Here is a 23573-nt window from a genome sequence, read left to right as displayed (position 1 = left end):
AGAAAGATCCCGTGCTCGAGCTGAGGCTCGAACCCGGAACCTTCTTGCTGTGAGGTGACAGTGCTAACCACTGCACCACCGTGCTACCTATTAATGCATTGATATTTGTTTGAATTAAAGTTGGAATGAAAAGTGACAAAAATTCAAATTGCAGGATTTGGTTAAAGAACATTATCTCTAGAAGAGCAAAAATAAAAAAAAGTTTCAGCTTTTAATGTGTGAATTTGAAGTCAGACAAACGTTTGATATTTCACATCAACACTATTTTCATTTTAGGCTATGATTTGACATTAAATTGATGTTTGGTGCCAGCTGGGCAGGAACAGGTGTCCATCTGGGCCATTGCTGTTCAGATGTGATAATAACTGATGTGTCATCTCCTGGTCTTCCTTTCCATTTTGCTTCATTCTCACCTTCCGCTGCAATAAAATAATTGGTGCCTATTAAATGTTCAATTCACCTTTTGGTTCTTTTTTTAACAGACATTTTAAAACTTTTCTCCAGGGTTCCATCACACGAGAAAATCTTGTGGTCTAATATCATCTGTTTTTTTCCCCCCTCCCCTGTCTGCGTCTATGCCTCCCTCCCTCTATCTATCGATTACTCCCTCTGCTGTCAGGTATTGTTTGTCAGGGCTTCCAGTGGATTGTCAGCTAAAAAATATCACCAATCCAGACCAGACCAGTTTACTCTTGGAGGACCTCATCATCTGGACCAACTATGAGATTGAGGTTGCAGCCTATAATGGAGCGGGCAGGGGAACCTATAGCCATAAAGTGACAGAATGGACGCTACAAGGAGGTATGAGAAGCAAACGCAGGCTCTTTTTTTTTCCTATAACACACAAGTATTTAACCCAGGCAAACTACCTTAACTGAGAGTCTTAACATCCGGTTGTGGATTTCAAAAAATACCCCCGGCTTAGTTGCTGTAAGTACAAGATGGCTTCATTTTCATCTACCAAATTCAATTCATAACCTGCAGCCTTGCCGTGCTGCTCCCCCGGCTAATGTTAAGCCCGAGGCATGAAACTTGTGACTGATGATACGTAATCCAATCACTTGTTTTTTGGGTCTTTTTTAACAATCAAATTACAACTTGTACATCCATGTTATCTCCACAGTACACATTTTTACTCCATGGCTAACCTTAAAAAGCAATTTACAAGTGATGATTTTACTTCTGCCTCTGTCACAAGTGTTGGAGGTACATGTTAAAGGCTTTTAAAGGTATGTAAAGAGAGATATGGCCGGTGCACTAGGTGCCACTTGCATTGCTTATTTTTTTCATGCCAACAAGTGGTTTCTACAAATTGTGTTCAGACATGAGCTGATAATTTAACCAGAGCATTTTTTTTTTAAATCAATCCATGCATTTGCTTCTTCCTCTTGTCCAGAGAGATGGTTGCGTTCCATGTTTTTTTTATCCTCCATTTTTGAATTTACAAAAAAAAAAGTACTCTATGATTCTCAAGTACAAGAGAAGAATTGATATTAACCACCAGGAGACTCTGGTCAGCCTATTCTATTACATATTTAATTGGTTCTGCACATAGATTACCAGGTGGTGACGTGAGTCTGACTTCTGACATACCTTTTGATGTTTCCCAAGGACCCTACCTTGCTTGATTTCTTTTCTCATTGCACTTGCTTCGTAATATAATTGTGAACCTTCCCCGCATGTCAAGCAGCTACATTAGAAAGTAATGGAATCTGTCTTGCCTCAAATCCCTCTCCATACAGATTATTTTTGTCAGCAAATATGAACGCGCATTAATATTCAAGGTTTAAAATCTTGTACCTTGGAACACACAGAGGTGAAAAGTGTGATTTTACAATGGGACGTAACCTTTTAAACCACCTATTAACATGCTGACTTTTTATCAGGAAATATAGCCAAAGTAGCCTTTAGCCAAGGTATCAGCATGTTAAAAGGTTAATCCATGTTTCTATTACATAAAGATTGAGTCATGTGCACTTTACTGCCTTCTCTAAAAGTCAATTCATAGATTGGAGTCAGTTTGAGGTGCTGCTGGTGGTAAATGTGCAATGCCCTGACAGAGGTTTGATCTAAAATTCTTTGTATGTAAAACTTCGTAAGGCTTAAAATTCTGACATATCTCATTTTTGTGTTCGTCATGTCAAATCCACTCCGCGCGCAGACATACTGTACAACAGACCCACTACATATTCTCAAGAGCACTCACAAGGAATTGGAAGGATTATTCCGCTCCATTCTTTGCTGAGAGTGGTGGAGGTGCTGTGTCTACTGCTCACATACTCATCAAAAACACATATATCATCTTCAGGTTTATTAACATATCTTTTTGTGATGCTCAGGTTGAAAAATGGACAAAAAAGACACTTAGATCATCAGCAAATCATAAAATTCTTGACTGGGGTGAACAGAGAGCTTTTCCCCTAAACCAGAGGGGTCAAACCTCACCTCTCGACCCACGCAGCCACACGCATAGGCACCCCGCTACAATAATTACCGCTCGTGTAAACTTCAGCAGATGCTGAACAGCTTCTGTAAAGTTGTTTTCTCATGATATGATTTAATCACGAGCAAATGTGTCCTTCTACGTTTGTCACTTTCTCAGGAAATAGCGTAGCTTGTTTGATAGCTGATAAACAATTAATGAGCAGATCCAATTCAGGCTGTTGGCATTCGTAAATGATTTTTTTTTTTTTTTTTAAAGCTCTGGAGTGTAATTAAAGGAAATGGCTCAATATGACTTTTTATGTTCTATAGCGCAATTGAGTACCTGTATAGATGGATGGATGGACAACATCAAACTCAGATATTCTACTGACAAAGAGCTATAACTCACAACGTGACTTGTTTCTCCACACGCGGAACATGCAGAGGTATTTTTGGTCCGTTTCCACCTGGTCCAAACTTTAAATCTCAGTGTTTAGAATAACAAAGGCATTGTAATTTAGTGCAAAATACTGGCTATAACTTCCATCCAGTGATTTTTGTGTGTGTGTGTGTGTGTTTGCAGTATCGGATTGACGCATCCCTAATTATCAGCAAAATTTTGTAACCTAGAAGGTATGGCAGGCATCACTATTTTATTTTCATCTCACATCCCTTGCCAAAAATAATAAACAGTTTCATCATCCAAGTGGCTGTCAGTGAATAACGACAGTCATATTGTGAAGCTCGACTCATTAATTGGTGGTTTCAGTTGTTCAAGCCATTAAAAACACAACAGCAGATCATAATATGCATTTAAATCCATTCAAAGAGAATTAGGGTTAGTATGAGAGATATGGTGACCAATACTGGTCAGTCAGCTTTGTTAATGTGTGACTTCCCCAACTGTTTTCCGGTGTTACATCAGGATAGCATGCTCAGTTCAAACAAACTGCTGCAGGGTTCACCTGGAAAGCGCCTGAGGCAACTGCTCTCACACCCAGTTTGATTGGCATGTTCTTAACTCTCCAAATGAGCCAAAATAAAAATGTTTCAGCCTGATTCTCATAACCTAAAAGAGGCTCTTGTACTTTTTAAGGATTTTGCTTTCGAAGTCTCATCACTATTCTCTCCTCCTCTTCCTTTCTTTCTAAATCTCTTCCTCTATCTGTTTGTTGTTGTTTCGGGGGTTTTTTTCCCCTCTCTTTTTTCCTCTGGATCAGTGCCCACTGTGCCACCAGGAAATGTTCAAGCTGAGGCTGTCAACTCCACCACAGTGCGCTTTACCTGGAATGCCCCGAGCCCTCAGTTTATCAATGGAATCAACCAGGGATATAAGGTGGGGAGACCCTGTCTGTCAATTGGTGCACTCTAGTGGTCAGAGGTGAAAGAGCACCCTTTCAACAAAAAAAAATCTCATTAGTGGCAGCATGTGAAATGGATTGCACAGAAACCACCCTCTTCTCTCTGGATCATAAACTTAACAGAGGTTCACAGCGTTTATGTGAACTATTTTTTTTTCTCCTTTTGTAGATTAAATTTTAAACTTCTGTGACTAAAATGTACTCTCTATCTTTTTTCTTTTTTTTTTTCTAGCTGTTAGCATGGGAACCAATGCGTTCAAATGAGGTCACCGTGGTAACGATGCGTCCCAACTTCCAGGACAGTGTTCACGTTGGTTACATCTCAGGTCTTAAAAAGTTCACAGAATATTACACATCGGTGTTGTGCTTCACCACTCCTGGAGATGGCCCACGCAGCCCGCCTCAGTGGTTACGCACCCATGAGGATAGTAGGTGTCTTCTTTCAGCTTGATATATATTTTCTGGTTATTGTTCTGTTCGTTTAACACTTATTTCTTTATCATTTTTACAGCCCCCGGTGCAGTGGGACACCTTAGTTTCACAGACATATTGGATACCTCACTAAAAGTCAGCTGGAAGGAGCCACAAGAGAAAAACGGTGTTCTCACAGGTCATTTTAATTTTAATAACAATAGAATGTTTACTATCAATTCATGAGACATCAAGCTGTATTTAATATGAGCAGTGTTTACTATCTGGAATTTGCAACTTCTTCCAGGTTATCGTATCTCCTGGGAGGAGTTCAACAGGACTAATACTCGCGTGACCCACTATTTGCCCAACTTGACTCAAGAGTACAAGGTGACAGGCCTCACCGCCCTCACCACTTACACCATTCAGGTGGCAGCAATGACTACTAAAGGTCAAGGTCAGCTCTCCGCCTCCACAATATCATCTGGTGTCCCCCCAGGTCAGTTCAGAGATAAGAAGTGAATCAACTCCTAAACACAACAACTGGTCATCTGGTTGAGTCTTTGCTTAGGTAACAATACTGATCATCTGTCGCCTCCGTCATCTTTCACAGAGCTGCCTGGTCCCCCAACCAATTTAGCCATCTCCAACATTGGCCCTCGCTCTGTCAATCTCCAGTTCAAACCTGGCTATGATGGCAAGACATCCATCTCCCGCTGGCAAGTGGAAGCCCAGGTGAGATGCTTATTTAATAATATATATATTTTTTATCATAAAAAAGTCCATCTGGTTTTCTTTTATAATCTGCTCGATGTTTAAATGCCGTTGCTTTATTAAAATTCCACCTGTTTCTTTCAGATCGGTGTAATAGGAGAGAACGAGGAGTGGCTAATGGTTCATCAGCTAGCTAATGAGCCTGATGCTAGATCAATTGAAGTACTGGACCTGAACCCTTACACTTTCTACAGGTGAGCACCCACTAGTACACGGTTGTAATACATCATGAAAATACTCCAAGTGTCCTCTCAGCCATATGTTAATATGTCACTAATTGTTCTCTATCTTCAAGCAGAGGTTCTATAAATGTGATTTAATTCCTTATTAAAGCAGCTATTTGCTATTCAGTGCAAGTACGCAGAAAATGAAGTCACACCGTGTATGTTGTAATGCTCCAGGTTCAGAATGCGTCAGGTAAATATTGTGGGCACCAGTCCACCAAGTCAACCTTCCAGGAAGATACAGACCCTGCAGGCCCCTCCAGACATCGCCCCCGCTAACGTCACCCTCCGCACAGCCAGTGAGACCAGCCTGTGGCTTCGCTGGGTGGTAAGTTTTCAATGCTCATTTCACAATCTTTTTTGTAAAAAGAAAAAAGATTATGGTGTTTATGAGATAAGGCTTTGTAAACATTTCAATATGATGAAAAAAAAAAGTTGATGACAGGTGCATGACATTTGCTTTCAACTCAAATGAGACACAAGTATTCCCTTTCATGTAAAACTTCAGTTTAGAGTTTTGCTCACTGAATGATGTGCGGGGGAGGGGGGGGGGTCATATTGCAATTATTTTGACAGATAATGTGAATGTGACGTGACTTGTAATTTTCGTGGGAACAGTAATTTTTCCATTTCATTTTCACTGAAAATAAAAAAAGAAAAGGATGATTTTGCTGTAAGCATGTTCCTATACATGTAGACATCTTTAACTATGCAAACATTCCTTTATAATGACATGTTGTGGCATAGTTTCTACTGTGATCAAACAACTGGAGCTGCTTTTGTTTTACTGTAGCACTTTATAATATTTTCAATTCAATTATCAATTGTGCAGCCCTGCTTTTAAATGCTTTCTTTCCATACCGTCGTTTTTCTCCTGTACAATTGTGTTGCGAGGGATAACGTGTTTAACACAACAGTGCATCACAATTTGGCTTCATTGTCCCTTGTCCCTACATGAGGGGAGTCTAGCAGTGAGACATAGAGGATCTTTTAAAGGAATAAAATGGATGCATGTTACCTGGAGTTAATAGCAGGATGTCAGCCGCGTGATATGTCTCTTCAAGTTAATGACACAGCTCAAAGACTGTGGTCCTTCCTTTTTAATGCTGGTTGTTAAACTGCGGTATAATTTTGTGGACAGCTTTGTGGCTGTGGCAGCGACATCTCAGTATGAAATGAGGCAAGAAAATTAGCATGTTCATAGACATATGCTTGTATAAGCTGTACATGCATTTGTGTAAAATTGCTCAAGTGTGAGCTTGTATTAAATATAAAGTCTCTATAAAAAATTGTATTTTCAATTCAGACTGACTGAGTAACTCTCTAAGTGACTGAGGGGTTATAAGCACCATCAAATCGCACTTGTGATGGCACAACACTCCATTTAAATTGATTAATGTGCTAAAATCACTCAAAACTGAACTTGCCCCTCACATAGCAACCATGATTAGATTTTTTATTTTTTTTGGATAGATTTACAGGAAGTATATTTCCTATTGGAATACAAATACTTGAATGTTTATTTATGATTATTGATTTAACAAATATGTGGCCAATTTCTCTTACAGTGCAGTACTATCATGTTTTATTAATGCAGTACTAAGTGCTTAGAGGGTTTAAATGCTCTTCCCATATCGCTTCGCACCGTTCCTGACAATGCATCTTAGCTTGTCTGAAATAGCTGTAAAGTACCACCTCTCATAACTTATTGCTTCATTATGCACCCAGTTATGATGCCATTTATAGTAATCTTGTTTTTAACTGGGGGTATAACAACAATCCCTCTTAGCCTCTTCCGGAATGGGAGTATAATGGGAATCCAGAACTTGTTGGATATCGGATCCAGTACTCCAAATCTGGGGCGAAAGGAGGAGTTCTTTCACATGTCATCATGGACCGGCTTGAGAGGGAATTCACTATTGAGGATCTTGAGGAGTGGATGGAGTATGAAGTCCGAGTTCAGGCCATCAATGGAATTGGTTCTGGACCCTGGAGTCAGCCTGTCCATGGCCGGACCAGAGAGTCTGGTGAGGTAGAACACTCTGCATGTGCATCACTGCATTCTTAGTTCCACAACTAACTCTGTTCTTTACCTCTCGTGTTTTAGTGCCATCCAGCGGCCCCACCAATGTCTCAGCCTTCGCCACGACCTCTAGCAGGATCCTGGTGCGATGGGGGGAGGTACCAGACACTGATCGCAACGGACTCATCCTTGGGTACAAGGTCAGCCGTCTCTAGCAAGTCAGGCCATCATAAACCTTGTTTTACATCGATGTGCAAAATGCAATGAAGCCACTCCTCTGTGTATTTTAGGTGGTGTATAAAGAGAAAGACTCAGACACAGCTCCCAACTTCTGGACAGTTGAGGGGAACACCAGTCACAGTGTCCAGCTGAGTGGTCTGGGCAAGTACGTCCTGTATGAGATCCAGGTCTTAGCCTTCACTCGGATTGGAGACGGAAGGGGAAGCTTGCCGCCCATTCTGGAGAGGACCTTGGATGATGGTAAATGGCAGCTAAATTAGTTTATGTCACACATACATTACTCTTGCTGGGTTCAGACTTTGCTCATTTTCTGTACGATAGTTCCAGGACCTCCAGTCGGCATCCTATTTCCTGAAGTCAGAACCACCTCAGTCAGGCTCATCTGGCAACCTCCTGCACAACCAAACGGCATCATCCTGGGTCGGTTACAATCTCTTTCATCTTTGACCTTTGATAGACATCAAATAAGACATTCAACTAATGACTGACATTGTAGAAATTTTTGGACAATATTCAGCATTTTAAACATGTTTGCCTTTTAGCCTACCAGATCACATACAGAAGAAACTCCTCAAGTAGTAACGCCGCCACCGTAGACGTGTTGAGCCCCAGTGCGCGACAATACACAGCGACTGGACTCAAACCAGAGCTGGTTTATATATTTCGACTCACCGCTCAAACACGAAAAGGTTGGGGTGAGGCTGCTGAGGCTTTGGTCGTCACAACAGAAAAAAGAGGTAAGTGCTGCAGCTCTTGGTTAAATTATTCACCTCTAAATAATAAGTGTGAGAATTACAGTTTGTGTTTGCCCTTCAGCCCGACCCCAACCCACGAGCCGTCCTGTAGTGCCTCAAGAGGAAGTCCAGGCTCGCAGAGTGCTGTTGTCATGGGAACCAGGCAGCGACGGTCTGTCCCCGGTCCGTTACTATACAGTCCAGTATAGAGAGCTGCCAGACAGCAACTGGACAGTTCACTCTGCATCAGTCAGTCATGAGACACACTCCTACTCAGTAGACAGGTAATTAAAAACCTCTTTTCTGTTTCATATCAACACCCTGATGCTTCACATGAATCACACTTTCCTTTTTTCCTCACTCTAAAGATTAAAGCCCTTCACTTCTTACCAGTTTCGTGTGAAAGCCACCAATGACATCGGAGATAGTGAGTACAGTCAGGAGAGTGAGGCCATCACGACGCTCCAAGATGGTAAGGACAAAGAGAGTAGACACAGGCAAAACATGTCACCTGCATTAGCAGCAGCAGCACACGCTCATTATCTATTGATTTTCTGTGGAGTTGCACACCATGTCTGTAGCGAGTGAATGAAGATGCCCGTGCACTTTGGACGCTGGACTTTCACAGAGAATACTTGATGTCAGCAGCACTTGTGTTTACTCTCAGGCTGCTTCATCGTAGTCTCCCAGTGTTGGTTTAATAAAATAGTTTTCTTTTTTCTCTTTTTCTTTTTAGCTCCAGACAAAGCCCCAACAATCCTATCTGTCACCCCGCACACCACCACATCCGTGCTAGTCCGCTGGCAGGTACGCTGTGGAAAGAGTGTGTTAATGAAACATGAAAGTCACTGACAACACAGCTTGTGTTTCAAGTTTCATCTCCTTTTTTTAGCCTCCATCTGAGGATCATATAAACGGAGTCCTGTTAGGGTTCAGGGTCAGATATCGGGAGTTATACTACGACCGGCTACGCAGCTTCACTGTGCGCACAGTTAATAGTCCCTCTAACTGGGCCGATCTCACTGGTGAGTTCCCCGTCTTTTGTAGAAAGTGATCCATCTCTTAAATATCTTTTGGCATCCATGTATAGCGTCACTGTTTTGCAAAATCTGTGGATATGTTTGCTAATGTTCCTATTTCCCTGTCCCTTGAATCGCTCTAATTCTCCCAACGCTTCCCCATTCCTCTATCCAAACTCCAGCTCCTTACAGCATCAGGAACTTAAGTGAATCCTCACTCACCCAGTATGAACTTGATAGTAAGTTTTAATCCTCCTTTATCATTTTCTTCCATCACTCTCTGTCTGTTTGCATGTCATCCACTGTCTTTTATTTCTACCAAGTATGTTATTTGTGTAATGATATACAGCATGCATGCGTCACGCCACCCTCCCACTCAGCTGTACCCGCTGAGGAGCCTCTACTGATTCTTATGATGTTTATATGACTTTAATCTCTCCAGGCTGCCCTGTCGTTATTTACTGTGTTTTCTTTCTTTTTAATCACTGACAAATCTTCCCAGTGTCCCCACAACAACCTCGTCTTTTCATCACTTTGCGTTCTAAATTCACTCCTCTTCCTTTTTGTTCAATTTGCGATGTTGTCTTGCCACAGGCATCATTACGACTGTGCGTCTCTCTCTCTCTCCCTCTCTCTCTCTCTCTCTCTCTCTCTCTCTCTCTCCCTCTCTTTCTCTCTCTCTCTGGAGTAACATGTTTCTGCTCTTTTATCTTAAACGTTCTGTTACAATGCTGCTCTGGGTCCTTTTCCTCGCAGATCTGAGTAAACACAAACGCTACGAGATCCGTCTTAGTGTGTACAATGCTGTAGGGGAGGGTCCTAGCAGTGCTCCACAGGAAGTTTTTGTTGGAGAGGCAGGTGTGTTCATTTTCATGTAAATCTCTAATATTTCTAAAGTTGTTTTTTTTTTAGAGCATATCAAATTTTATTATTTTTAACATTCTTCCCTATTGTGTTCCAGTCCCGACGGCTCCGCCTCAAAATGTGGTGATTCAGTCTTCAACCGCCACACAGCTGGACGTCATATGGGACCCTCCACCTCTGGACGCTCAGAATGGGGACATTCAGGGTTACAAGGTAATGAAAAAAAAAAATCCTTTGTGTGTGTGTGTGTGTGTGTGTGTGTGTGTGTGTGTGTGTGTGTGTGTGTGTGTGTGTGTGTGTGTTACTGCACATCGACCGAACTTACATCATACTTCTTTTTATTGGAAAAATACAATGAATTCTGCATCCTGAAAATCTTTTATTCTGTTTATAGATCTATTTCTGGGAGTTTCAACTTCAGAATGAGACCGAGCGTCTGCGTACTCTGTTTCTGCCGGAGCTCGGGGTGAAGCTTAAAAACCTGACAGGTTACACCACCTACATGATCAGTGTGGCCGCATTCAATGCTGCAGGGGATGGACCCCGATCCCTGCCCACCAGAGGGCGCACTCAGCAAGCAGGTGAGTAACAGTGAATCCAGATGTGGATAGGGAAATTAGAGTGATGTTAAAAAGACCAGTGATAGCGGGGACTACTGCAAGCTAGAGCCATCCAGCATTTCACAGCTTTTGTCTGTGCTTATTGACTGCATTATTATGGATTGAAAGAATTACTATCTCAAGGTTACTCGCCTTTTAAACTACTAGATGAAGTGTGCTTTTATCTCAAGTCACTGTGTCAAACAGAACTGCAAACATCACAAAAGACAAATAATGTAAAAACCAGCAAGGAATATTCTCATTAAGGAGTTTAGTTTCATTCTGTGACATATTGCGTAAGAGATCAGAGTCTTCTTGGCACCTCCTCCGGGGTAAGCCATGGGAGTGGAAGCCTAATGACAGCGGAGGAGAAATGAATACAGAGTACGAGGGACACATGTAGATTAGTTTTTTGGCCGCAACTGCACAAAGACGTCTCTGTTTACCAGCTAGTGGGAGTCCCTCCTCTGCGGTTTCAGCATAAAAAGGGTTTACAGTATAAATGTCTCTTGTCTATTCCACCCCCTTGAAGGCTGTGACATTGGCGAGAGGTACAAAGTGCTGAGAACTTAAAAACACAGGCAACAATTTTGGCTCTCTGCACTGTAGGGTACTGGGAAGACAGCCAACACAAGCTTTTGTGAATTTTATGCAGAACTGTGGCTAAATCCCGACACTTAGCTGGATGTGGGATGGGTCAGCAGACAGAACTCTCACAGCTCAATGCAGTTGAAGGTCACAGAATGAATTTCCACACATGTAGTTTGGTTTTTATTGACACATTATTTTTTAATTTACGCATATTATTGTTCCTGTCGTGTTTTATTTTTTAAATTTCCTACTATTGCTGTCTCTACCGTCATCAACTACCATGTTTTCAAATGAAAATATCAAATTGCCTCAAATTGCCTGCTGCAGACCACCAGAACGGCTGTAAAGCACTGCAATTATATTTAATTGCGTGTGTGTATGTGTGTCTGCACTCAAGGGTGGCATATTCCCTTCACTGCCTTGCATGTATGTAGTGTTATATAAAAAAACAAAACAAAAACCTGAACCTTCTCCTCCCCTGTCTCCCCAAAAAGCACCCAGTGCTCCCAGTTTCATCCACTTCAGTGAGTTAACCACCACCTCAGTAAACGTGTCCTGGGGAGAGCCCAAACACGCCAACGGCATCATTGAGGGCTACCGCCTGGTTTATGAGCCCTGCACGCCAGTGGATGGTGAGAAACTCTGCCTGGAGCCTAATCACTCTGCCGTGTCTTGACATTCCTCACCTGGCTTTCTCAGACAGTGATTTAAAACTTGAAGCCTAGTTACCATATTCTGTTTTAACTCCTGCTGCTTCAGCTCACGCACTAATCTGCTGCAGATGAGAAACATCAAATAACAGAACATATATGGCTGATAACACATGTTGCAATATCCTGGTTAAAAAAAAAACAACTTTACACAAGCTTTCCTGTTTCCCACTAAGGGGAAACATGGCTAATAGCTGGCTAAATGTAGTTGCCTGGACCAGGTTGTTAAGTAATTGGGTGCAGAGGTGGAATGCTGAGCTGAGGCCCCTATGGTCCCCCAGCTAATGGACTCTGAGAAAAGCTGAACAGAGCTGCAAAAATATCATATCTGGTTTATTATAAAGAAGCATCCTGATGTCTTTCCCTATCTAGATATCAAGAAGGCTGCTGGGAAAACACGTAAAGATGTGTGTCTTTGATAATCTGTCTAGTTATCTAACACTGTGGTTGTGAATGTGCTTCTGTGTGTCACCTCATTTGCACAAAGCTTGGCTATGTGTCGCTTGTAGAAAGCAGCATCTAGAGTCTTAGTGTTTTCTGTACAGACTCCTCTCCTCGCACTCCAGGTGTCAGTAAGATAGTGACTGTAGATGTCAAAGGCAGTGCTCCTCTCTGGATGAAGATCAAAGACCTGGCTGATGGCGTAACCTATAACTTCCGAATCCGGGCTAAAACGCTCACTTACGGCCCCGAGGTGGAAGCCAACATAACTACAGGACCTGGAGAAGGTGGGACTGTCTAAGATCTCATGGTATTCATGGAAATACATATGAAACTGTCCTTTCTGACAACGTTTGTCCTCTACCCCTTCCAAGGAGCCCCAGGCCCTCCTGGAGAACCCTTTATTTCTCGTTCTGGCACCGCCCTCACGCTGCACTGGACTAGTGGTGATCAAGGCCGTGCACCCATCACCAGATACGTCATTGAGGCCAGACCCTCTGGTGAGCCAAATGAGGAAAACATTCTTGGCTGTGCTTCCAACATCTGCAGCTGGGGTTTATGTATTTTCTCATTTTGCCTTTAGATGAAGGATTATGGGACATTTTTATCAAAGACATTCCTAAAGAAGTGACATCATATACACTTAACCTGGACATGCTTCGGGAAGGGGTCACCTACGATTTCCGTGTAATCGCAGTCAACGACTACGGCTATGGGTCGCCCAGTGCCCCCTCCCCATCCATATCAGGTTGATTGTACTTTAAAGTGAAGATACACTGCATCATTATATGTTTTGTCAGGTAATAATGTGTATTCTCTGTTTTCAGCCCAGAAAGTGTCACCATTCTACGAGGAGTGGTGGTTCCTGGTTGTAATCGCTCTTGTAGGCCTCATCTTCATCCTCCTCCTTGTTTTTATCCTCATCATCCGAGGCCAGAGCAAAAAGTACACCAAAAAAGCAGATTCAGGTAGGAACGAGAACTTTCTGCTTTGTTCACCAATAATTCTCAGCAAAGCAGCATTATGTAGTTTTACTGAGCAGCAGCGACCTCTGCTCCCTAAATCCAGGAAGGTAATTCATTCACATCTGCTAATCGGAGATTTAGCACTGTTGGAACAGGATTTGAAGGGAAACAACCGCTTTTGATAACAAAACTGAGACAAAGAGGAACCTAAACACGTTTTAACACTACATTTAAAGAGCAGCAAAAGTTGTCTGTGTTAAAAAGCACTCTTGGGCTCCTGGGCATCCAAAAACAATTTTGTGCTTCCGTACTGAGCTAAAGCGCTTCGTAGGCGAGTTCCATGTCATTGGCTCAAGTTATGTTGTGCCTGAACACATGTTTGAGGCATTAAATAAGCACCATTCTCTGTACTGACAAGTCAGTATGTCATGAAAATGAGAGTTTAAACTAAAATGCTGCATAAAATTGCTTTATTAAGCTACTGGCTGTGATTAGTCTTCATCGCGGGCAGCTGAAACTTTTGTTTTAATGATTGCACATTCAAAGTCTATTTTGGAAAAAGAGAGTGTGAAGGCTATTATTTGCTGACATTATTTGGATGGCAGCAGAAAGAAGAGCATAAAGGTTACAGCTGAATTTATTGAATGTATATGAAGATGGATTGCAGTTCTTCACTTCCTCCCACTCTGCACAAATGAAGTGAAAATATCCATAAATCTTTTTTTTTTCTTTTTACAGTTTGAAAGAAACGAATGTAGCTCCTCTCAATGTGCAGTTCTCAAACAGGAGTCTACAGATGCCTCTGCAGCTACCGCTACTTCACTTGCAGCTGCTGTCAATCATGAAGTCACACCCACTTGTTATACATTCACTGTACTAATTCAGAAAAATGAGCATCTGAATACAAATCAGGGTGATAATCTTCGAGGGGGGAAAACGGTTTTATGATCTGTGCTACAGTCACAGCTACCAGCAGGCGATGAAGATATTTTGGCATCTTTTGGGAGCTGAAACAGACAGTTGGATAAATATTATTGTTTGTATAAAACTGCAGTGAAGACTCACTGCTGGGATAAATGACTTGACAGTGGTTTCATGTTCAGGTCATTAGTCAGACTGAGCGCTACACCACAAGTGGCTCTCTCACTGTATCAAGAAGGCAGTTCTCATAATTGTGGATTATCCGAGGTGACATCTCTGCTCCCAGAAGTCTTTAGTAAAGATTTTCTTTTCTTAAAAAAAAAAAAATAGGAAAGGTAGACTTATTCTTAATACTTCACATTGTGGTCGATGTGCAAATATTATATAAATAAGATATTTGTGCAGTAGTAGAGGTAGACAGTGGAGTGTAAAGGAGGGAAATTGTGGGGGGATACCCTCTTAAAGTCTTTGGCCATTTTTTTTTTCCTTTTGCTGAGTCAGCAGTAAGCGTGGTGCCAAGGTTACCAGGGTCAGTAAACAGACAGTACAGACCAGGCCTGTGTTGGTGTGTGGACATAAAGAGGGCTTTAGCCCCTGTCAACCCCCTCCCTGAGTGCTGTGAAGCAGGACCGGCCAGCTGTTTGTTTTACCAGGGGCCTGGCCGGCGGACTGTTGATCTACTGACCCAGTCAAAGTAGCAAAATTTTGACTAAACCGATCATTAAAAACTGCAAGTAGTTCAACCCTAGTAAGATGAAAACTTAGTCAAAAATGTGATCTGAACATGATTTCAAGCCTTTATACTTTTCATTGTGCTGTGTTGAATCAACCCTAAACACAGCTTCTAGGTTCGATTTGGGATCACAAATCCTTTATTTCATCCCATGACCCACACAGTGTCGTCCTCATACCCCTGTCCAGGCAACCACTCCAACTGCACAGCACTGCCTCTGACCCACGGAGAGATGGTGCGCCTGGATGAGGGGCGCTTCCCATCCCTGGAACTGAACAATAGACGCCTCTCTGTGAAGAACTCCTTTTGCCGCAAGAACGGCATCTACACACGGTCAGTCACCGTCATTGTGTGGTGATACAGTAACAGTTGATTACTGAATTCATTTCCTGTAACCCTCAAGCATATTGTAATCCGAGTTTTATTTTCCAGTTGACTATGCTAGTCATGATACTGACAGGAATTAATTACACGGTGTCATGTGTCCCCTCTCGCTCTCACAATAGTCTGTCAGTCTTGAGAGAAAAAAGAAGAGCCTGAAGGAGTCCGGCTGCTGATTCCAGCCTCCATCCGCTCCCATCATAGATATTCTGCGTTTTTAACAGTTTATATAAGAGGACAGCACAATACCAGCTAATTAGCATGCATGAGCTTTAGCTCCGTGCTCTTTGTCCATCCATCACTGCTTTAGAAAATCAGCTCTTTCGGGTCGGAGCGAACCGTTTTCCTTTGGCCTTCAGCCCAGAGTTTCTGTGAGAGCAATCTCAACTCGAACGGAATGTGAACATGTCCTTCAACCCATGAGCAGGACTTTGTCAGAATGACTCTTGGATAATGTTTAAGTAAACATGAGATAAGAGTAATAGCATGTAGAGAATGGTCACATGTTTGGGGGGGGGGGGGTTGGAGGGTTTAGATGCTGCTTCCTGTCACAGAACAGAAGGTGTTGATTCTGTCCCATTAAAAGCAGCAAAATCTATGCACTTTTCTCCTTGTCCAATGAGGCCACGAAGGGGATCAAAGAGTCCGGAGTTGCTTCTTCTCTTTGAAGAGCTCCAATCTGGTACTGTGCTCTTTGCTAATGATGTGTGGACTTTTAAGGAGGAAGAGTAGAGGGGCCTCCCTGTGGGATATTTGAAAGGGTGAAGGAAAAGAGGGATGAATTAGACAGATAGGCAAAAATACAGTGCTTCTAAATAATTCAAAGCTCGCTGGCAGTATTTTAGAATGTGATCTGTAGCAGAATCATTGCACCTCCCCTATCGTTTTTAATGTCTGACTTGAAACTTGTCTGAAGAGGGTTTTTTTTTCTTGTCTTGTCTTCGTCCACCCACTCACATAATCTCCTTTAACCTGGAGATGTCTTTGTTGTGTCAACCCTTTCATTGTCATGTTGTGTCTTCTACGCTTCCTGCCATTCTCTTGGGATTTAGCCCCTTCGCTTTACTCGGTACACATTACAAGTACATATATTTGTTTGAGAGGTAGTCAAGCTTTTCTGCTTTGATATTACACTTGACATCACAGCCTTTATACACTTGTCTATCCTGCCCCCACGTATAACAATTGCCAATTTGGATCAGTTTACTTTCATCCCGCTCCTAATTTATGAATTTCTTTGGTCTTCTTCAGAAACCAGCAGAGCAAGCCCTTCTCTTTGTGCGGCGTTGCATACTGAGTACACTGATGTTGCTCAGTGATGTGAGGGCACTGACCCTCTTTTGGCTCCCCGGCCATCTGATTCAATATCAGCAGACCTTGAACAGAGCAGCAGTCATTACTGCAGAAGAAGAAGAAAAATAACACAGATGTTTCTCCCTGTGCTTCACTTTATGGACTTAATGACTGGAGCAAGAAGAAGCAAGGGGTCTTTTTACTTGACCTGCACTCATAAAAATACTTTGTAATACTTTGCAGAGCTCAGGGCCATGGTAGATTTTCTGCAGCAGGTCTAGATGTTTCACTGGTTCAATCTGTGTCATTCAGCTTTAATGTGCACAAACAATTCTTTCATGTAGATGCTCAAATATTATCAAATTTTTTATACTGGATTGTTTTTGTTTTTTTGCATCTAATGTAGGGGTTCAGGTGAGTTGAACTCTTGCAGAACGTACCCAGTGCCCCCGCAGTCTCTCTCCAATCATCAGAAACGAAAGAACGAGACCAATTATATGCTCTTTTCATCATCTATCAATGTCTTCCAGGAATTTACGATAACAAAGTCTATACTTGTTTGAACAATCTTTTTTTTTTTCAAAATCAATTAATCTGAACAGATTTGTGCATGTTTTTGAATCCTTGTGGGATTTTGAAGCTTTTCGATTTCTGAAGTATTTTTGGAGCCTTTCATTTGTCATCTGTCAGTCACAGGAAAGACAAGGCCCTTTATGTAGCTCAAGCATATTCTCAAAAAAAGAAATCTCTCAAAAATCTCTCTCCCCAAAGGATACCCTTCCAATATCACCATAAGTTAGCTTTATTATATTTTGCTTTCGTTATGACTCACTTACTTGTTCTCTCATTGTCTTGCCTTTGTTCTCCATCTGCCCATTTGGCCAGGTCTCCACCAAGGCCCAGTCCTGGTAGTCTACACTACTCTGATGAGGATGTCAGTACCAAGTACAATGACTTGATCCCAGCAGAGAGCAGCAGTCTGACTGAGAAACCCTCCGAGATATCAGACTCTCAGGTAAGCCTGGTCAGCACCTTATGTCCACACCATGTCTGGAATGAACTTAGATTTAAGAGTAAAAATCAACAGTTTGAATTTCTTAACAAAGTCCCTCAAGGTAAAGTCATAACCTTTCCAAACTCAAAAGTACTTTTTTTTTCTTTTTTTTCCCCCCATCATGATCTCTCTGCAAAAAGTAGATAGCTTTTGAATTAGAAGGCAGCATTTCTGACAATAAACTAATAGCCGTTAGCCAGACATTCTGTCTCAAGAGGTGGAACCTTGAAATTGTGCAGTATAACCTCTATTAGTGTGAGCCAGTCATGGCTGATGTCTCCGGGCACGGGTTCTACAGTGATACTTCACCCATTAAGTGTATTTTGCCTGTCAGGTACCCACTAATAGGTGTTGACCTCACAGAGATATTTTTTCTTTCTGTATTACTGTTCCAGAGACTGAAGTTTGTGTGAATTTCACAAACATCTTGAGTTGTTCTAAGAAAAAAAGTTGGTTGAACCGAATGCGCCAGCAGGTTGCGCCAAGCGTTACCATAATTGAGCGCCAAACTGGACGAGGAGTGGTATTTATTTTATTTGTGGTCAAATCTATGTGTGGATAGCTGCAAATGCAGTTGGACGAATAAGACATAGGTTATACCGTGCCTGAGCATTTGTAAACAGATATTTTTGGAAAGTTTTGCTGTTGATTGAGTCAACATTAGCATCAGGCTAAATATATGTGGCTGGCTCTTTCTGCATTCTGAAAGTCATGAAGGAGTAATGCAGCTGTCAAGACAGCTGTTTGTGGAACTACAAAGGAAAAATACATTTTTTTTGGGGGGGGGGTGACATTGCTTTAATACTCATTACTCTCATGGGAAGAAAGAATATTGACAATTCTTATGTGTTAAGTACCTTGAAATATCTTCACAACTAATTATTTTTCTTCAAACAGGAAATGTTAATCCAGGTTTCTAGGTTCCAGATTACTGTGTTTGTGGAGTAGAGAGGTCCAGCTAAGAGCCTGGGAGGTCAGGAGAGAAAATGGTTGAAGCTGAACATCTGTCTTCCCACACCACGCCGAATCTCCCTGGCCAATTTTTCTAGTACCTGCACAGTCAAAACATTGTTCAACCCAGTTTGAATGAACTGCTCTTCCGGGAGACACGAATGGGTGTTATTCTTTTCCTCTGCAAAGCCTCCCACTGTTTACCTGCCACTTGAGCAAATAAATGGTGCTTCAACATCTGTTAAGCTGTAGAGCCTCAATAGAACAGTAAAAGGGCAGACGCTTGACAGGCACACACATGAACCGAGTGCATAATGTTGAGAGCTATTGCTCTCCTATTTTTTTTTAACTGTTTGTGTTTCTCAACCAGCACTGGAACCACAGAGAAGTGCCAAGATTTGTCCACATAAACATTTGTAACTCACAAAGATGGATGATTTACTATCATCACGCAAGCAAATGAATCCTGTGTACGCTGTCTCTGTCTAATTCTAGGACACTCTTGTGTACACTTATCGCGTCTGTGTTCCACAGAACCGACATGGGTGAGCTTCTGGGTGTGGAAGATGTCTTAATAGAAGCGTTCATCTGCTCCGTAGAAACGTTGGTGGAACGTAGATGTACACTTGGAGTAGCTGTTGCTCAGTAGATATTTCCTCAAGTGTTGGTGCGATAGAAGTAGCTTTGAATCGAGAGCATGAAGACGTAGTTGCGATTACGCTCTGTAGTATGAAGGTCTGTCATGTTCTATAACCATGCTTAGATTGTTATGTAGCTATGGGTTTGTCTTTATATTCTGTTTCCACTTGAACCTGCAGGGCAGCGACAGTGAATATGAGGTGGATCAGAGCCGGCAGAAGACCCACTCCTTTGTTAGCCACTACATCAGTGATCCTACCTACTACAACTCCTGGCGACGGCAGCAGAAGGGCGTCTCTCGTCCGCCGGCCTATGGATACTCTCAACCCGAGGCCCTTGTGGAACAGGAATCCCGGCAGCACCCACCACCTGTGCCCCCACTGCCCCCTCTCCTCCCCCAGAGCGCCCCATCCCCACAACCCCAGGGTCAGGGCACTCTGTTCAGGCCTAAGGGAAGCCGGACTCCCACCCCCTCCCTGCTGTCCTCCGAGCCCCCCAGCCAGCACAGCACCCTCTACCGGCCCCCCAGCAGCCTGGGTTGCGCCGCACAGGCACCTACCGCTGGATTCTCCTCTTTTGTTTGACACACAGCTCTCCTTCCAATAACAACAGGACCCTGAGGACGCGTCTTTGATTTTGTTGTTGTTGGTTTATTTGTATTTTGCTCTTTTTATTATCTTATGGTTTCTTTCTGTCATACTGACAGAGTTGTTGCTCAGTATTAAGCATTGCAGGCATCTTGAGTAGCGCTTTCTTCTCTGTGAAGAGTGTATGTGTGTGTGCGTGCGCGCGCGCGTGTGTGTGTGTACAACTGTATGCAGCGTGTATGGTTGGTTAATCAATGTGATATGTATTTTATGAAAAAGACAATCATTTGAAAGTTTTTATGTGTTGCTTGAGTAAATTTATTTGGTGGAACTACCACATATAAACGAGGGAGAACAGGACCTGAGGTTCGGAAAAAATAAACCCTCGTTTTAAAAAACTGTATTATTGTTTATGAGAGCTTTATGGGAAAACAACCACCATAGAACCATGTAGAGTGTGGACCACTTGGATTGCTGAGATTGGATGATGGAAAAAGCAACTCTAATGGAATAATGACATGTTTGAATAAAGGACAACCAGATGAGAAATGGACTCTGACCTGGAGAGAGAGGCACTAGCGGTCACCGCGGCCCTCGACTGCCTTTCACTTTCTCACTCTGCCTAATCATTGTTGGAACAACATTATGTGTTTACTATATGTACTTGTCTCATATTGTTTACCAGATATTTATATCAATCAACTTAAAGCTCAACATTTTCAGAAGATCACTAGTGACAATGTTATGAATCACATTAAAGCATTGTGGCACCTTTAGTAGTCTGGGGAATGTGTTGATTGTGTGCTGGTACAGTAGATTTACAAACTACTTTCTTAATGTGCATCCATTTGCCTTTGTGTTACACACAGAACACAAACCAAAAGCACAAATCATCTTGGTTCAAATTCTATTATCAAACATGTTCGTGTTGGCTGTCAGAGAACTCACTTGGATCAGGTTGCTGAGGCATTAAGCACACGCGTTAGCAAAGTAGATCTACTAGACGTTAACCAGTGTAAAAGCTACATCAACATTATTTTTAGGAATGTGTTTCTGTGACAACATTATTGGGCAGACAACAAACAATATAAAAATACACACACACACACACACACACATATATATATATATATATATATATATATATTCCACATAAAAAGCTGACAATGTATTTTACAAACTGAATGCTTCTCTACCATGCTTTCATAAACGATGGACAACAACAGGTTGCGCACAGAATGCAGCAGCGTCACTGTCATGTGAGATGTGTTCAACATGATCTACTACAATCAAAGTGTAAATTGTAAAATGGCACTGATATGATGAGTGAAACCGTGTTTTATGCTCACAGTACATATGGAATGGTGAGATGTTTTCTACACTTTTGTTTTGGGTTTTTTTTGTTTTGTTTTGTTTTTTTTTTTGTTTGCAGAAGTTAAATGGGACATTGCTGCCCCATAAGATCCATAGTGTATAATTAGACTGCCTGTTAAAGCTTCAATGTGAACATCACTGTATACATCAAACCTTATGAGTCTATAGCTCTCTAAAATAAATTATTCTATTTTGTAATGTCTTTTCTTCATGCCTCATCTGCTATATTATATAGAATAAATATATTGGGAAATAAGGCAGGTGTAGTATTTTGAGATTTTGGCAAAGCTTTTCAGAGTTTTTAACTAAAGTATCGGACCTTCATCGCACGGTCTGGAAGACAAAAGTGATTGCAGGTGACACTCGATCCTACAGTGCAAAAAAAATTGACCTGGTTCTCTCAGCCGACACAACACAGACATAATTTGGATGCGTAAGAGCATGAGATACACGGAAGAATTTGAAGAAGATCTGGTGCAAGCATGCTGAAAAGCTGGGGGTGGGGGGGGGGGGTTGTCTGGGTAATCTCCTTATTTCAGGCTGGAAAATATTGATCTTAAGCAAAGCAGAAGTGAGGAGGGGAAGAACTGAGGGATCAAGCTGCAAGCTTTTAAGGACAAGTCAAATCAAGGGTGCACGGATGGCTGTTGTTCAGACATCTATATTTACTGCTGATAAAAATTCATTCTAAAGGGTTTTAATAGTTGAATTCACAAGGGCGTGAGGATCATTTTTCGTGGATGATCAATCATTTAAAGAACTAGTGAGACTACTCAAATGGAGCGATCCAGTGCCCGAGACTGTTTGTATCACAGTCTAATTTGTTTGACCAGTGTGATTGCCTCTTCGGCGCTGGCACTGTCAGAACAGTACACTGGCACAAGCGTGATCATGTACACAGAAGGTGGATGATGTAAACTTGTAGCTCAGTGAATGAAAAGAATATTTTTTTCTGGGGATTCTATGGCTGTTGACAAAATAATTAGCCTTCATCAAAGTAACCTACAATTTCGGCGGCCATCTTTATCATCAGTGCTGCAGAAGAACATAATTGAAGCTCTTATTGGCATCATTTTCTAAAACTGCTGAATAGGAACAAATGTTGATGACATAAACGTACTTTGTAAGCGATTGGTCTATGTGACCATAGACCAAGGGAGTGGGATGGCGGGACAGTCATGGTTGCTCGTACCCTGTGAGTGCACACTCAGGACTTTTCCACTGACACGGAGCGGATTTGGTACCCTTTGCAACCTCATTTAGAACTGTTCCAGAAATTCTCACGACAATTTATCTGAACCCTGAAGTCAGGTGTCGCACCCTGATTGAGGCACAGACGCAGTGGGTGTTCTGCACAGGTATGCGACTCCCATGGTGCATTGTTTAACGTCCTCCATCGATGACACAGTGGTTAAGCTCAAATATGGTAAGAGCACAAACCGGTTAAGTTAAAATAACCAGAGTTCAGAAAATCTTGAATGGCTTTAATTATCTTCACCACTTTAGAGAATTAAGGACTCCTGTGGCATCTAAAATGAATGTTGCAGCCAACTGGATGCCCCTCGCCTCAGCCTTCCCTTTCCAAGTGTGCACGAGATCCTACGCTAGCCTTCAAGCTAATCTACGTGTTTCATGGAGGTCAGATAGTTTCACTCTGAAAATCATTGTACCTCATCAGTAATTTCCATTCAGTTATTTGTTTTCTGCTGCTTCTGATGCAGTCGCTTCTTTCATGATGAGAATTCATATGCTCTTTTTTATGTACAAAATAGTAAATATGATCATTCAAATGTCCAAATTTGGGTTGTCAAACTTCTTACAAGAAAAAAGGGTTGTCTGTATTTCAGATAAAGCACATTCCTTCAGCGAAATTCAAGCTACCAATTAAATGTGAAAGGTGAAAATACAAAAGTGTTTTGTCCTTCCTGGGCTACAGTAGACACGTGGGGGTGTAACGTGGTTAGGTCCTGGAAACGAGACCTGTAACCTGTATAAATATGAAGGGCTTACTTTTTTTGTTGGATTTGATCACGATTCTGAAAACATTGTCATGCTACACAACACCAATGACATGCAGGGATCTTTCGAGATGAATGTCTAATTAAGCACCACTGCACGTCTTGCAGCCACCTTTGATGCAAAAAAAAACCTTACGTTGACTTCTGCTCACTCCAACACACACACACACACACACACACACGCGCGCACAAATAGACAAGAAAAATAACACAGCTGCACATCAACACATCTGTCACATTTC

The 23573-nt window shown here is 42.0% G+C and overlaps 1 protein-coding gene across 5 annotated transcripts in view; it reads left to right on the top strand.

Moving 5' to 3' along the window:
• Window positions 1-21729, top strand: part of sdk2a (sidekick cell adhesion molecule 2a) — an 86552-nt gene extending 64823 nt beyond the window's left edge. For 2 of the 5 annotated variants that reach the window (XM_086184314.1, XM_086184311.1), the window contains exons 17-45: window positions 620-801; window positions 3645-3760; window positions 4018-4213; window positions 4297-4395; window positions 4504-4695; window positions 4810-4931; window positions 5055-5164; window positions 5372-5522; window positions 6984-7221; window positions 7302-7417; window positions 7508-7697; window positions 7779-7877; window positions 8000-8194; window positions 8274-8475; window positions 8560-8663; window positions 8928-8998; window positions 9084-9216; window positions 9393-9449; window positions 9967-10068; window positions 10172-10287; window positions 10469-10655; window positions 11759-11896; window positions 12520-12702; window positions 12790-12915; window positions 12999-13163; window positions 13243-13383; window positions 15223-15367; window positions 17594-17723; window positions 19532-21729. In XM_086184314.1, coding sequence (XP_086040440.1) covers window positions 620-801; window positions 3645-3760; window positions 4018-4213; window positions 4297-4395; window positions 4504-4695; window positions 4810-4931; window positions 5055-5164; window positions 5372-5522; window positions 6984-7221; window positions 7302-7417; window positions 7508-7697; window positions 7779-7877; window positions 8000-8194; window positions 8274-8475; window positions 8560-8663; window positions 8928-8998; window positions 9084-9216; window positions 9393-9449; window positions 9967-10068; window positions 10172-10287; window positions 10469-10655; window positions 11759-11896; window positions 12520-12702; window positions 12790-12915; window positions 12999-13163; window positions 13243-13383; window positions 15223-15367; window positions 17594-17723; window positions 19532-19936 — 4411 coding nt within the window. In that variant the 3' untranslated portion in view covers window positions 19937-21729. Of the gene's footprint in view, window positions 1-619; window positions 802-3644; window positions 3761-4017; window positions 4214-4296; window positions 4396-4503; window positions 4696-4809; window positions 4932-5054; window positions 5165-5371; window positions 5523-6983; window positions 7222-7301; window positions 7418-7507; window positions 7698-7778; window positions 7878-7999; window positions 8195-8273; window positions 8476-8559; window positions 8664-8927; window positions 8999-9083; window positions 9217-9392; window positions 9450-9966; window positions 10069-10171; window positions 10288-10468; window positions 10656-11758; window positions 11897-12519; window positions 12703-12789; window positions 12916-12998; window positions 13164-13242; window positions 13384-15198; window positions 15368-17593; window positions 17724-19531 lie in introns of all 5 variants that reach the window. The other 3 variants (XM_086184315.1, XM_086184312.1, XM_086184313.1) reach the window with 2 other exon arrangements.
• Window positions 21730-23573: the final 1844 nt, after the last annotated feature.

The sequence above is a fragment of the Aulostomus chinensis genome, chromosome 18, assembly GCF_037954235.1.
Source record: "Aulostomus chinensis isolate RoL2024-O1b breed Wild chromosome 18, RoL_Achi_v1.0, whole genome shotgun sequence".
NCBI classification, from domain to species: Eukaryota; Metazoa; Chordata; class Actinopteri; order Syngnathiformes; family Aulostomidae; genus Aulostomus; species Aulostomus chinensis.
The sequence above is the reverse complement of the archived record's forward strand: the minus strand, read 5'-3'. Positions and strand labels throughout refer to the sequence as shown.